We start from the raw sequence: 16,450 nt of genomic DNA, 5'->3' as shown, positions 1-16,450 counted from the left end.
GAAGATATCTAATTTTGTTAATTATATGTTATGTTTAATAGAATCTTCTGCTTATGTTTTTTTATATTCTTTTTTTATATAAAAAAGGAGAAAAAATTAAAAAATCTTTTTTGACCTCCCAAATATTTAAAATTCATCATCTAGTGAGGGGAAGAAAAAATAGTTATCTTTCCTATCAACCAATATTATTTGACATCATCAAAAAGGGAAAGATTGTTGCAATCTAGGATCCCTTGTTTATGATTTTGATGATGACAAATAATATTGATTGAATTATTAAATTCTTACTTAAATATTTTAGATGTTATTTTTATCTATGAAAACAAACATTTAAGGTAGAATACGCACTGCTCAAGTCTACTAAAGACTCAAGACTGGGTAGAATAGGATGTGGAGTATGTATTTTATATTTTCTTCATTTTTTTCTTGAGTTTGGCCACAAAAGAGTGCATACAAATTGGGTGATCATGCACACACACAGGAGGAAATGTTTTTCAAATTAAAAAATAATTAAGATAAATTATACAGTATAATTTTATTTTGCACGATACAATATATTATCTAAGAGTAGGCTTAATAGCTAATTCGAAAATTAGTTTCTGAGAACTAATCAAACTGTATGATCTTGATCGTATAGTATGATCTATTTTGATCTGGAAACCCTAGCCGCCAGATTAGTTTAAGAAAGATTTTTTAACTTTGATTTTTGAACTAATTGTATTGTATAATTATAATTGTATTGTATGATCATTCAGAATCCTTTTAAAATTGACCCCCCAACATTAGACAATTAAATCATTGCTAATTAATGATTGTTTTTTATACTATATGATCATTATCATACCATACAAAGAATAGAGATGAAATTTGGTCCTCCCGTAGATCGTACCAAAAGAAACCATAATTTTTTTTGCTAATCGTACTGGACAAACTACTTGAGATTAACTAATCATAATATACAAAGTATATAGTATAAGATGATTAATAGAGGTGACATTTAATCATCCTATACAAATAAAGGAAATAAAATATATCATACTAGAAGATCTCATAATTGTACTGTACGATGTGTTAAAATTTTTTGAATTGTTCGTTCTTCTTTTTACTAGATGACACTAGATTTGAATTGGTTGTACTATATAAACTTGGATCATACTGTATGGACAGTGATTGCCAACTTCAAATTTTAGGTTTTCTTGAAGCTTATTAAAAAAAGTAATTCCTTAACATTTTTTTGGTGTAAAAGAGTTAAAAAGAGGAACATGGCTGAAGAAGGAACTTTGAGAAGGAGCATTTTAACAAAACTAATTGATGGGAGGAAGGAGTAGGTGAGCTTGAGCTTGAGGGACCAGTAGTGTGAGTGGAATCACACGGCTGCTCCGGGAAAGCTACATGCTTGCTCCTCCTATGGCCTTAGTGAGTCTTATGGGAGCTCTATGTTGCAGTCCATGATCCCTAGCATGAGATTTTGAAGATGAAAAATAATGTCGATTTGAATTACTTCCTCATTCATTAAATACTTTGATATTTCTTGTTTTTGTGAGTACTAGCATTTTAGGGAGATCACATATTACTCAAGACAATAAGAAGACTCAAGACTGGGTAGAGTAGTATGTGAAGTGTGTAACATTGTAATTTTTATTTATTCTTTTGTTTATGTTTTTTTTTTAGTCTAGCCACAAAGTGTATGAAAACTAAGCAACCATGTACACACACAGGGCAAGAGCTTTCTTTTAAGTGATTTTTTTTTTTTAACTCTTTATAGATCGTACTGTGTGATTTTATATCATATTGTACGACCTATTGTGACTCAAAGGCTATCTATGACTAAATCATACTAAATGATCAGGATCGTACTGTATTATGTGTTTTAAATTAAAAACCCTAGTCACATAATTAATTTAAATACATTCTTAAATCAAAAATTTTGAACTATCATACTGTACGATCAATTCGTATAGGTCAAAATTTTGAATACTAACTTAAATTTACCCCCATGAATAGTTATTAAATCAAGGGTTAATTTATGATTGGTTATCACACTGTGCAACATGGTTAGTACTGTATGATCAATCGAGGATATTTTTTATTTTCTCGAACAATATACTGGATAATCCCTTAATTTTTGAACTAATCATACTAGATGATGTTAAGATCACACCGAATGACCTGAAGCTTTTAATAGACTGTACTATACAAAGTGGTTCATACCAGATGATGAACAAAGATGAGTTTTGGTCATCCCAGCATTCATCCTATACAAATAGAAGGAAAATAACATATCATATAGGATGATGTTGTATCATAATGTACGATGTTATTTAGAAAAATTGTCTGTTCATACTCCTTTGTATCAAGATGAAGGCTATTTTGAATTGATCGTACTGTATGATCTTAGATCGTACTGTATGAATAAAAATGGCTATATTAAAAATTTGAGGTTTCTTGGAGCCTAATTTATATATGAATCTTCTATCTTTAGAAAGAGGTAATGTGAGGGGCATGTGACTAGAAGGGGATTTTCTTGAGAGAGAGCTTCTTGAGAAGAATTTGAATTTGAGAGAGGAAGGAGAAGGTGAGTTTGTGAGCGAGAAGGAGTGTGAGGGAGATCACATGGTTTCTTCTAGCTTGCTGCACTCTTGCTCCTCCTATGGCCCGAGAAGATCTTGTGGGAATCTTTCTAAGGGGGAGATTTTTCAAGGTCTATGTCCTCTAAGGTACTCTACCTTCTCCAGAAATGAGAAAAATGGGAAGGTTCGTTGCCATCATCGGGAGGTTGACATAGTGCTTGGTACTCCGCCATATTGGGGAAGGTGAAAGTCAGGGTTTGTAAAGGATTATCCGCCTGACTAAGGGGGAAAAAAGAGAATTAGTTTTGAGTAGTAAAATTCTTGGAGTGGAGGACTCCAGGGAGTGGACGTAGTTCAAGTGACCAAACATCTATAAATCTTCTGGTGTGATTTTTCTATTTATTGAACTTTACTTATATTTTGCATCTTATATTTTCTATAACTGTGTGGTGAAGATTATGTTTTATATTTGTATTTTCTGATTTAAAATTTCACTACCTATTATTGCAATCATGTTTTAATTAGTTTCTTTCTCAACAAGTTAAATTGTTTTTTAAAATTTAAAAACAAAAAAAATTAAAACTAACGTTTAGGATTATTATTTTGTTACAAAAATTTCCAATTCACTCCGCTCCTTGGTGCACCTCGCACTTTCACTCTATAGGAACAGAGGCTTCTTAGTCAGTCCTCAAGGTTCTCTGCCTTCTCTAGGTGGGAGAAAAAGGAGTCAAGGCTCTCTAACTATGAAAGTAATTTTGGTCCTACGCCTCACCAGGTTTATGGAAGAGATTTTTTAACATCTTCTCCACCTTGCTGAGCAATTAAAAGCAGAGTAACTTATTGAAAGTGCAATACTCTAAGTGGAGGATTCTGAGGAGTGCATGTAGGTCAAAGTTCATCGAACCACTATAAAAATTTCTGGTGTTCCTTTTCTATTTTTTGCATTTTACTTTTTGCATTTAATTTCTTGCTATAACTGCTTGTGAAAACTTAGAAATTAATGTTCTATTGTGAAATTAGAATTTCATCATCATTATTTTCAAGGCATAATTAATGTGTTATCTTCCACATTCAAAATTTTAAATTTCTCATTTCTAATTGTTTTTAAAAATCTACAAAAAAACATTAGTACACATGTTGAAATTCTAGGGTACCATGATCATATTTTTCAAAGTTTGTCAAATTTGGACTGTTAGGTGAAACGTTATAAGCATTTAAAATTTAAGATCAACTTAGAACCTTAAATCACATATAACGGTAGGAAGATTCGAATGTGAATCATTCTCAAGATTACGTGGGGGACGTGGGTTCATCTGAACCATCATTTTCCCACAGTTTGATCCTAATAAATAGATTGATCGATCGAACATAATTAAGTGAAGCACGGATCATCAACCACATGTCTTAAGCTACAATGGCATGGTGCCACATTTTCAATCATTGTTAATGATTAATTTATGATGGTATGGGCTATAATTTAATTTAAAATCATTTTGAGATAAATAAAGCATTAAAAATCATAAAAAAATATAAAGCAGCTCCAATTTATGTAATCCTAGGCTCAGTGGAAAGGGCTCGAGCACTACTATTTTCTCTAAAGATTTTAAAGATATTTTAATCACTGCATGTTGAGATAACTAGAAATGTATGATTTATTATTTTCATGACTTTCTCAAGATCAAATTGTCAAATTGAGCTCAAATTTGGGGAACTCATTCTTGAGCTTGTTATTTGTCTCCTGTAATTTTATTGAGTCATGACAAACTTTTGGATTTTTGTGATTTGAATTTCCAAAGTGGGGTGCCCATTTTGGACCCACAACTTTAAAAATTCATAATTTTTAAAATATGTAGAATTTTATTGTAATTTTTTTTTATGTGCTTATATATTTGCAAGGGTTAGTTAGACAATGATTCATCTAGATCCAGTTAGTGAAACGCCTAGAATAAATTATCAAAACTGTAGATGCATTTCGATTTACTGATTAATTTTGAAACTTTGGTATACTTTGCTGAGCCCTAATTTAATGAGTTTAAATCACATGTATTCATGTACCTTTTTTCAAATTTTATTATATTTGGAGATCATTTGATTTATCATTTAGAAAACTTAAAATTCATATACATAATTGAACTAAGATCCATATAAATTTAGATTAATTCCATATCAAATCCAAAAATTACATTTAAAATATCAAAATTTTTATAATTAAAAGCTTAATATAAAAAAATTAAATGCCCACTAAAATTCTCCCAAAAAAATTAATTTAGTGATTAAGAAAATTAAAGAATTTATTAAAATAAATACTTTAATTTAGCTATTTTGTAAAATAATAAGAAAAGTACCATAACTAAATAATTATATAAATCCAATAAATACCAAACTTTATAATTTCATATTAATTAAAAAATACAAATCTAACAAACTCAAAGGCTTTGGTTTCATCTCTGGGTCTAGAATACTATAAAACTAAAAATTAATTATTTGGTCAAACTTAATATATAAAAATATATTAAAATTATAAAAACCATAACTAATTGTATAAATATACAAATTAATTAAACTCAAAGATAATGAATTAATAATCAAATATTTTATTTATGAAAAATATAATAATTTTAGAAACAACTACAAATTAAAAAGTCAACAAATGGGTTAAACATTAAAAGTATTAAAGTATTCAATAACATATTAAAAGTCAATAAATCATTAGAATTTTAATAAATCATAAGCCTAATGAATTAAGTTACTTAATAAAAGTAAAATAAATAACTAACACTTTCTAAATAAAGTTTTTAGGTTGGACTACCTTAGGCTACAAGGCTACGTGTTCTGAAGAGGCCCCAATCCTTGTGCCCATTATGAAAATGTTATGAATTAATTTGATAGAACATAAATATTAATTTGAAATTTTAATAAATTAATAATCAATAAATAAGTTCAATTAAAAATAAATAATTAAAATACTTAGATATTATTGCATTAATACCATTGTGCTTGATTCACTTTAGGAGGGTAATGTTATATTAGATTAGAAGCTTTAAGGATGAAAACACTTAATTTAAATGAAGGACTATATATGATGCATCTACCCCAATTTTGGAGGATTGATAACATTATAAATATGAGCCTATGACTTACTAATCAGTAGCTTCTGGCACTTAGAAGTCATTGAGCACTTTGTTCTATAAAATCTAAAATTAATTATTATAATAATTATAATCCTTTTTAAAATATTTAAAATATCTAAATCATCAAATACTTAATTTCAAACCAACCTTTAAAGATCTTTAAAAAAATTAAATTAATTATACATAATTTAAAACTAATAAAATCTAAAACTTATGCAACCACATCACCATCTTTACACACAAAGATGGTTTGCTAGGATATCCAACTCTAACCTTGGATTGGTTAGTGATTTGAATTAGTTTGATTGGAGTTCCTTGCCTGGAGGGTACTCATATTTGTGTGTTCACTTTCTACACTTTGGATGTTATATTTATATTTTTGTTGGTGCACCAGAGATAAGAGTGAAAATTTAGAGACGTGTAATTTTATTTCAATTTAAATTTATGTATATATATATATATATATATATATAACTGCTCACAGTTCACCATTTAATATGGACCTTTTTATAATTATTCTCTTTTATATTCCCATGAAATAGAATGTTCTTAGGAGTTGATGTAAGGGAAAATATATAAGTAATGATATAAATATTTTAGATCTTTATATAGCAAGATTGAGTTGTATAGTCTTAAGATTTATTAAATATTTAAAATCTTTATATAGCATCAACCAACATTATGACTCTTAAAACTCTTACATACATTTAGGTGGATACTTTTAAACTCAATTTTGATAAAATAATATTATGAGGGTTCAATGAAAAAAGTGAGAGAGCTTTGGGTTCAGTAACTCTATTTTTAGAGGTAGGAAACCAAAAAATTGAAGATAAATTCCATATAATATATTATGAAACTTCTTTTAATGCTCTTTTAGGTAATCATGCTACAAGAGTAGAATGGTGCCTTCCCCCCTTCATAATTGTATCAAATATTTTTGTGAGGAAGTGTAGCACTATATTAAAAGTGATTTGCAATTATTTTTTATTCATGAAGTTAGTAAAGAAGATTTAAAAAACACAAATAGTCTAAAGAAGATTTAAAATAATGGAAGGAAAGAGAAATAGGAAAAGAAAAGTAAAAAAAATAAATCATTTCAATCTCAAACATGATGTTCATTGGTCACATGCTCCTTCATAAAGAGGTGGTATAATTGCTCAATGATCTAAAGGAACAGATCAAGGATGGAAAAATTGAGTAACAAAAGAAAATGAAAAGAAAAATGTGTAAATAAAGGCACTAGCAATAATTCTATTTTCAAATCCAATTTGGAGGAGGAATCATGTGTAATTGATAAAAATCCCCAAGTTGTATAATATAGGAATAATATAATACAACTAAAGTTTTAGATTTGTACTAAAATTAATAGTGATGAGGGCAGGGTCCAAGTCACTAAGGAAACTGATTCAAATCTATCTACTATGTATTTATTTAAGAAATATGTAGAAAATATTACCCTTGCTCCACTCTCCCAAAGAGATGGAACAAGGTTAGAGGTGAGAACCTCTTTTCCTTTAAACCTAGACACTAAAGCCAACATCTTTGTACCTTCTACAAGTGTAACCATTAAAACCGGTGTATCCTTCAATGATCCCTTTGTGAATGAAATAATAGAACCCCATTTTGACTAGAACTCCAATTATGTAAGTAAGGTCTAAGATCATCTTGTTCGACTAATGGTGAAGCTCAATAATTTAAATATCTATGGAATAGAAAAAATATTTAAGTATTTTTAGAACAGGCATTAGCTTTGCTGCAGTATATTTATTTAATGATAAATATTATTTAGTCATATCAAATAATCTTGAGTATGATAGTCACTTTTCAATAATTACAGAGACCCTAAACAAACTCTATTTAAAAACTTCATATGATCTGGATGACTCTCAAGTTAGCAATTCACCTTAAATCTATAATTGACGATATAAAAGAAATAAATTTGGGAATTAATAAAAACCCTTGTCCAATTCTTATAAGCTCCTTGTTGAATGAGAATGAGGTAAGAAAATTGATAAAATGATTGAAAGAATTTAAAGACTATTTCACTTGGAGTAATGAAGAAATGCCTAGATTATCTCCAGACATAGTAGTTTAAAAGCTAGAAATTCAACTAGAAATAGCTCTGATTAAATAAGAATCTCAAAAAATGTGACTCAATATCTAACAATAAGTAATATTTGAAGTTAAAAATTAATCAATATAGAATTTATCAGGGAGGACAAATATCCAACATAGTTTGATAGCATTATTTTAGTTAAGAAGATGACTGGTCAAATTCGCGTCTACATTGATTTTAGAGAACATAATAAAGCTTGTCATAAATATGAGTTTCCACTTCCTATAAAAAAAACTTATGATTGATATAAGCTCCTCTTATGCAATATTTTTTTCTTTATAGATGGCACTCCTTGATACAATCAAATAATAATGACTCCTGAGAATGAGAAGTATAGAGCTTCTAGAATGCGTATAGGAGTTTACTATTATAAAGTTATGCAATTCAAATTAAATGATGCTGGGGAAACATACCAGTAAGTAGAGATAAGGATTTTTGACAAACTAATCCACTATAAAGTGGAATGTTATATTGATGATCTAGTCATTAAAAGTTTTAAAAGAGATGATCATCTATAATCTAAGACTCATTTTCCAAAGATTATGTTAGTATAATTTGAAAATGAATCCATTGAAGAGTGCTTTTTGTGTCATTTTAGAAAATCTTTTTAGGTAATGTTGTCCGACATCAAGGAATCCAAATAAATCAAATAAAATTAAAGCAATAATAGAAATGCCACCATTGAAAATTCATATAAAGTTAAGATCTTTCCAAGGTTGACTAGCATACCTTAGAAGATTTATATCAAATATTTCAGGTTAATGTCAGCCATTTGTAGCTTTATGCAATAATGATAACCTTAAAAGTGGGATAAAATTTATTAGAAGGTATTTGAAAGTATAAAATAGTGTTTGACAAATCCTCTACTATTAAATACTCCCATTTTAGGGAAGATATTGATTTTAAATGCCACAGCTTTAAGTGAATCTATTAGTGCCTTATTAGCTTAGATTAATGAGCAAGGGAAAGAGAATGCACTTTACTATTTGCAAAGATGTTTACTTCTAACTAATGTAAATTAACCTCCAATCAGGAAATATTGCTTAGCTTTAATATTGACCACTCAAAAGTTAAGATATTATATGCTCTCCCATAAATTGAATCTAATATTTAGATTAAATCAGTTATAATATCTAATAACTCATCTAATGTTATTAGGAAGATTAGCTTGAAGGGTAAAAATTTTTTTATAGTTTGAAATTACATTCATTCCTTTAAGAGAAGTAAAATGGGGCAAGTTTTGGAAGATTTTTTAGCAGCTCATCTAATACAGGATGATTACCTAATAAATGTTGAGATACTAGATGAATAAATCATGAATCTAGAGTTAAATAAAAGGTCCACCTAGGAATTTAATTTTGATTGTGTTGCATTAAGTCAATGAGAATTATCTCATTAAATTTCCCTAGGAAGAGTTGGAATCGATAAAGTATTTGTTACCTTAGAAAAAGGTGTAATATATTACTTTTATCATTTGTTAGAACCTTTTATGAATAATGAAGATATGTATGAGGAACTAATAATTGGGTTAGAATAAATGATATTGAATAAAATTCAAGAGATCAAACTTTTTGGAAATTCATAACTAGTGATTAATCAAATTGTTGGTACTTATCAAGTACTAAAAGAAAATTTGGTTCCTTATTATTAATGCATTATGCATACCAGATGTAACTTTATACAAGAATCCTCATGGACATAATTCCATAGAAAATTTCTTAGCAAAATTAGCTAAAGTTGTATCTTGTTCAAAAGGAGACTTAATTTTAGTAGAAGTACAAGGTTGCTAGGTTTTATCTCCTATAGACCTTGAATATCTAAATAATCCCGTTGAGGTTTAGAAGTACTAAAATAAATAATTTTGTTAAATGTCACAACATTGATTTGAAATACTCAATAATTTATTACCCTTTGACAAATAGATTAGCTGATTCCTTCAATAAAATACTCGTTCAAATTTTAAAGAAAAACTATAATGATAAAAAACATCAATGGCATAAAAAGTTAGGTGAGGCTTTATGGGCATAAATAACCATATATAGAAATCTTATTCAGTCTACACCATTTGCTTTTGCATTTGGAGTATAGGGTGTTCTTCCTTTAGAGATACAACTGCCTTCATTGTGTATAGTTGTCAATTATAAGATCACTTAAGAGTATAATTAAAACTTAGATTATAATAACTTGAAGGTTAGAAGAGAAGCATCTATAAACTCAACAGAACCTTAAGTTTTATAAAGCTAAGATGATTTAAACACATGACAAGCAAGTTCATCAAAAAACTTTCCAATTGGGATACTTGGTTTTTGTTCTGTGAAGACTAATTTTAGCCCATCCATCAAAAGATAGGTGGTAAGTTTTAACTGACTTGGAAAGACCTTTTTGTGATAGAGAAAGTATATCAAGGGGGGTTTTCTAAGTTGCTTGATTGTAGAGGAGATCATCTAATATTACCTATAAATGGATGGTATCTCGAGCACTATTGTTATGGATAGTGTTAAAGGATAAATTTTATAATGAATAAAATTGCTTGCCATTGCTTTTGTATATTGTTTGTATGTATGGAAATTTACAAAAGAAATTGGGTCCAAAGAATATGATTGGATCTGAATTTCATACTATTTTCTTTTATATTTTGATTTCACCATGCAACGTTATTCTATAAATTTTATTATGTTATTCTATAAACTTCATTGTACTATCCATTCCATTTATTTGGGGGATACTATACCATTTAGATTCTAAATCCACATGCTCAGTGGATGCTATCCTTGTCAAGTACAAATCTATCTATTTGGGAGATGCTATCCCACCCAAATTTTAATCTTGATTATCTTGGAGATGCTACCCTAGTCTAGTATAAATCCATTTATTTAGGGGATATATCCTATCAAGATTTCAATCTTCCTTATCTAGGAGATGCTGTATAAAATAATTATAAAATATATCTATTTCAGATATTCTAATTCATCCATTATTTAATATTTATTATTGAGGATATGATATACTAGTTAAGTATAAAATCCATCCATTTGTGAGCAAATATCTCATTCAGATTTCCATCTTTCTTTTCTAAAAGACATTATCATATTCAAGTATAAATCCATCTATATGAGAGCTAATATCATTAAAAATTTAATCTTTCTTATTTAGGAGATGTTATCTTTATCAAGTATAAATCCTTCTACTTTTTTTTTTTTTTTGACAAAATGCAGCAAGTTGCATTGAAATTTTATTAAAAAGAACTAAACAAAAAATTAAAAAAATCCCATTTAATTCCTCCTTTAACACAGAAATAAAGGTAGGAGGAACCTAATTTAAAACTAAATCTTCCCAAATAAAAGAACTAATAATTTCATAATAAGCACAAAGATTCACAAAATTATTTTACTTTCTATCGATACAACAGAAAAGGATATTATTGAAATCTTTGAAAGGAGCTCCCAAGTTATCTTTATTCTTATTCATTTGGAGAAGCTTCATGATATTTATATTATCACTTTAATGATGATCCCCTTGTAGTTTAGCATCCAATCTTTGACTACTGCCTTGAGTGATTGAATAGCTAATAGTTCAAGTATTGATATATCCCAATGTACACAAGTGTGTCGAAAGGCCAAGAGAAATCTACCTTAAGCAATTTTATTAAATTAGGAAAATGATTACAAACTACAGATAAATTCACATTCCTCCTTTAATAAACCTAAAAAAGAAGGAGGAATACTACTCATACTAATATCATCCCAAAGAAAATCATAATTAAAAGCAATGTTAGCACACAAGTCGGCTAACTTATTACAACCTCTATCCACCCAATTAAACATAACAAAATTAAAATCTCTTAACCCATAAGGCACCTCCAATTGATCCTCAATAGCTCCATGTACAGAAATCTTGTAACACCTTTGAAGAAGCTTGAATACATTAGCATTATCACCTTCAAAAATGATACCTCTATAATGAAGGATCCATTTTTGCAAATACTGATCCAGAGACTGAACAACAAGCAATTCCAGTTTACTTACATCCCAATGAATTTCACTAAAACCGAAGGCACATAGAAACCTTCCTCTATGATCTCTGAACACACCTCCAATACTAGCCATGTATGACGATACTAAGCACACATCCACATTGACTTTGGATTCAGTCGAGAGGAGGAGGATGCCAAGAGTTTTTCAATAGTATATTAGATGAATTAACATCCAAGATTCCCTACGAGCATTTAATTATAGCTGTATTGCTTGACATAAAAGACAAAGTAATTTTATTTGAAGCAATAAACAAATTACTATCTTCACCATCTCCATAAATTCCTTTACTTCTTGATTTCCATGATAGAAAAACCAACGTGTAATACATACTTCCCAAAACTGATTGCTTAGAAGCACAATGATTTAACCATGTATAATACTCATCAAAGCTATCAAAAATCGAGATTACAAATCCCCATTTGTTAAAAATCTGAATAACCTGAATTAATTTCAAACAACCCACTACCTCGTGCTCATAATCTTCAATCTTCAAGCATTCTCTAGGACAATAATTTGTTTCAATCAATTTCCTTTGTAATAGAAAACTGAATTTGCCTTGTGAAATATTCTTCACCAAAAATTCTCAACCCAAGAATTTAATTTAAGCTTTTTAATCCATCCCTAATACTTTATGAAAGAATCATTAGAAACATAGCATTATAAGCAAGATAAAAAATGGTTTTACTGGACATCTGGTTAAGCAACTCCACCTGATCTTTTAGAGCATTAGAGTAAATCTTTGTTTTTCTAATCAGCAACACCAGTTCTTCACTGAAATAATTCCTCATTATATCCAAATTTCGGGATCCATTAGTAATAAAATTCTCTACTAACATATCAAAATCAACCATTATAGAAATAAATGTAGGCCACTTCATGATGCTTTTGTCATGAATCCAAGTATCCTTCAGCACATTAACTGATCTTCCATTTGCAATTCTTCATCTTGTCATAGTTTCAAGAGCTTTGGCACCATCAGCAATAATATTCCAAGAAGCAGATTTTTTCAGACCAGAATTCCAAGATTTAGACCCATATTAGTAGACAATGTCTTATTAAATAAAGAATCTCTATCATTGAGATACTTCCATGCCAACTTAGCTCTTACCAGCCCAATAGATTTTAAACAAGAATGGAGTCCCCTACCACCCAATTCAATTGGTTTGCATAACAACTCCCAATTGACATAATGAATACCATCTTTGCCTTCCTGTTTATACCAAAAAATGTCCTACACGTCTTATCAATATCAGCAAGAATACTCTTAGGGACAAGAGAGTGAGTCGATTGTAAGATAGGAAGAGCCAAGATAGCAAATTTAATAAGAATGGTCCTTCCTTGCAAAAACATAAACTTACTACCACAAGTATTGATTTTCCCCAGTGATTTCTCCAATAAGCTATGAAAGTTAGCACGAACCAGCCAACTCAAGGCAATCTTCACACCCAAATAAGTCATCTCCTTCACCGGTCTAAGTCCCATAATACGAGCAATACTTCTCCTTTTTTCTTCTTCACAGCTTTACCAAAGAGAATTACTGATTTATTGTAATTCATCTACTGACCCAACCACTCAGTAAAATCCACAATTGTTCTCCTTACCTCTTTAACCATCTTAATACTTGATTCAAAAATAATAATAATATCATCTGCATAAAGAAAATTAGATATTCTTGGGATACTTGAGTGCACTTTGATCCCCACCAAATCTCCTTTATGAATCAAAGCATTACATAGCAATTAGGAGAATAAAATGAACAAAAATAGAAATAGTGGACATCCCTGTCAGAACTCACTCTTATCCATAATCCATTTGGAGTAACTGCCATTAATCAATATAGAAAACTTAGCATCCACCACACAATCCATAATTAACTTGGAATATTTGCAAGGAAAATCGAAATACCTCAAAATATGCTCCAATGTAGACCACCTCATGCCATAAGCTTGCTCCATATCGATCTTGAACGAAACCAAGCCTTTCATGGAGTTAGAAAATCTGAATCTGTGAAACAATTCATGAGCCAAAAGAATGTGTTCTGAGATTGACCGTCCTTTCAAAAATGCAACTTGTTCTTTTGAGATGAGTTTAGGAATCATACCATACATTCTATTTAAATAAATTTTAGCAATCAACTTATAAATTTATTTTCATAACCTAATTGGTTTGAAATGAGCTGGTATTGAAAGATTTTCAACCTTTCTAATTAGCACTACTATAGTTTCCTTCCATTCTGAATCCATAGATCCCATAGAAAAAACTTGATGAATAGTATTCCAAATGTCATTTTTAATAATACACCAATAACTCTTTAAGAAGGAATAGGATATACCATCATTTCCTGGAGATTTAAAACCCTTTAACTCATAAACTGCTCCACTAACTTCCTCCAATGAAAGTTCTGCATCCAGCCTCTTTCTATCATCTTCTTCCAGGACAATTAAATTAGAAGGCCAATCTTCCAGTTTACAGTCCCTCATCCTCCATTTATGACTAAAATAATCAAAGAAGATGTTCTCAATCTTCTTTTGATAATCAACCTCTGTCCCATTCTCATTTTAATTTTTGAAATCCAATTCATGTTCCTTCTTTTGTTAGCATATGCCTGGAAAAATCTTGTATTTTTATCTCCATCCTTCAACCAATCAATCTTTGTTCGTTGCCTCCACCAGGTATTCAAATGAGCCAAAGTACTATTAATTTCATTCACCTTTGACCTTAAGAGCAAGATTTTATCCTCAGAAAAGAGCTTCTACATTAGCTTCCTCCATTCGCAATTCATAAATATCCTTTTTGAGACATTCCTTCAATTCATTAAGATCTTTAAGTTTAGCTTTACTCCAGTAAATAAAGCTTTCAAAAATCTTTTAAACATGATGCTAAGAATTTCATAAAAACTTATAAGAGCTCTTTTATTCCAGGCTTTAAACACAATTGAAGCAGATGCCGAATAAGATTCCCAATACTCTTCAAATCTAATATTTTATTGAATTTTAGGAATATTGCTCACCAGATTTAACAAGATAGGGCAGTTGTCAGATGCAATCCTTGTCAAATACTGAACCACCATCAACTGGGAAAAACCAATAGCCATAGAATTCAAATAACACCTGTCCAATCTCTCCAAAATGCATTCTCCTCCCACCTTGTTGTTGCACCAAGTAAATCTAGGACCCAGAAAAATAGCTTCTTGCAAATCATTCTTGCTCAAAAACTTTATCATCTCCTTTAAACCTTGAGAAAATAAAAACCTCTTTCCACCCTTCTTGTCCTCTTTGGCCAATAAGCAATTAAAATCTCCACCCATAATTGAAGGAGTATCCTTGGATGAATACAATTCAATATCCCTGCAAAGTTCCCTCCTTCCAAGCACTTCTTTGCTTCCATAAACCGTCAATATCCTCCAAACACCCATCTTAAAAATATTTAAATCACCAATTATACATTGGGATAAAGATTTAATCAAATAAAAAGAAGCTAGCTTGGATCTCCGAACAACCAATATGCCTCCAAAAAATCCATTAGAAGACGTATAGCAAAAGTCCCAATCATAGCCAATTATGAATTCACTTCCTTTCTATTAACCAAAGTCAATTTTGTTTCCAACAAGACAACAAACAATACCCCATAATCCTTCACAAATTCCTTCAAGTATAGAGAAACTTTACTCTTCCTAGCTCCTCTATAATTCCAAAAAACAATATAATCCATTAATTATAAATAGGGGAAGAGTTCCCCACCTTATCTTTTATTTCCCCGTCAAATCTTCTACTCCTAAGAGAAAGCTTAATAGGACCTAGTCCTTTATGTTGTTTAGAAGACTTTTTCTTTACAGAAGTAGAACTATCATTTCTACCTTCAGAAGTATCCTTCAAAACATCACCACCACCTCCCAGAATACCATTTTCACCATTATCAAACTTATTTAAAACCTAAGCCTCCCCATCCACATTAACCTGAATTTCTTCAACTTCTTTAATAATTCTTGCACCCAAATTCCCCTCATCAACACTATCCTGAATAATCTCTCCCTCTTCCCTAATATCACATAAAGTATTAAATTTATTATTATCAGAATGGAACTTCATACCATTTTCAACAATTGAACTCCTCTATTTTGAGGATTCCCGAGCCAGAAGTTGAATATTTGCAACCTCCTCCACAATGGTTTATCAATACTTGTCTCTTTGTTCTTCTCCATCATTCCAGCATCTTCAGTTTTCTTCTCAAAATTCTTCATAAAACTAACTGGAACTCTTCTATTAGTGTTTGATTTCTTCCTCGCATAATTTACATGGACCCAAGATCCATAACCATCTTATGAATAACATCTTTTCCATTCAACTTATCTGTCTTGGCTGCTACGGAATTCATATTCAGATTTTCTTTATCCATCCTAGTTTTCCCTTGTTGTACACCATTACCTTGCATCTCATCTATCTTTTTCTCTAGACAATCTTTTTGAACATGTCGAATCCTTCTGCAGTTAAAGCAAAATGAAGATATCCTCTTGTATTCAATCTTTTGGAAAAATTTACCAAAAGTTCCCTCAACACAAACACTAAAAGGGAGCCTATCTTCCAACTTCACACGAACACA

General features: G+C 30.1%; 1 protein-coding gene across 1 annotated transcript; it reads right to left on the bottom strand.

Moving 5' to 3' along the window:
* Positions 1-14,589: 14,589 nt before the first annotated feature.
* Positions 14,590-16,246, bottom strand: LOC114579910. The gene is made up of 4 exons (XM_028695933.1): positions 16,146-16,246; positions 15,808-15,889; positions 14,862-15,266; positions 14,590-14,715 (listed from the first exon to the last, which is right to left on the bottom strand). The coding sequence occupies exons 1-4, from the start codon at positions 16,244-16,246 to the stop codon at positions 14,590-14,592; spliced, it is 714 nt and encodes a 237-aa protein (XP_028551766.1).
* Positions 16,247-16,450: the final 204 nt, after the last annotated feature.

This window comes from Dendrobium catenatum, unplaced genomic scaffold, assembly GCF_001605985.2.
Source record: "Dendrobium catenatum unplaced genomic scaffold, ASM160598v2 fragScaff_scaffold_716, whole genome shotgun sequence".
NCBI lineage: Eukaryota > Viridiplantae > Streptophyta > Magnoliopsida > Asparagales > Orchidaceae > Dendrobium > Dendrobium catenatum.
Note: the sequence above shows the minus strand (reverse complement) of the source record. Positions and strands in the feature narration are given on the sequence as shown.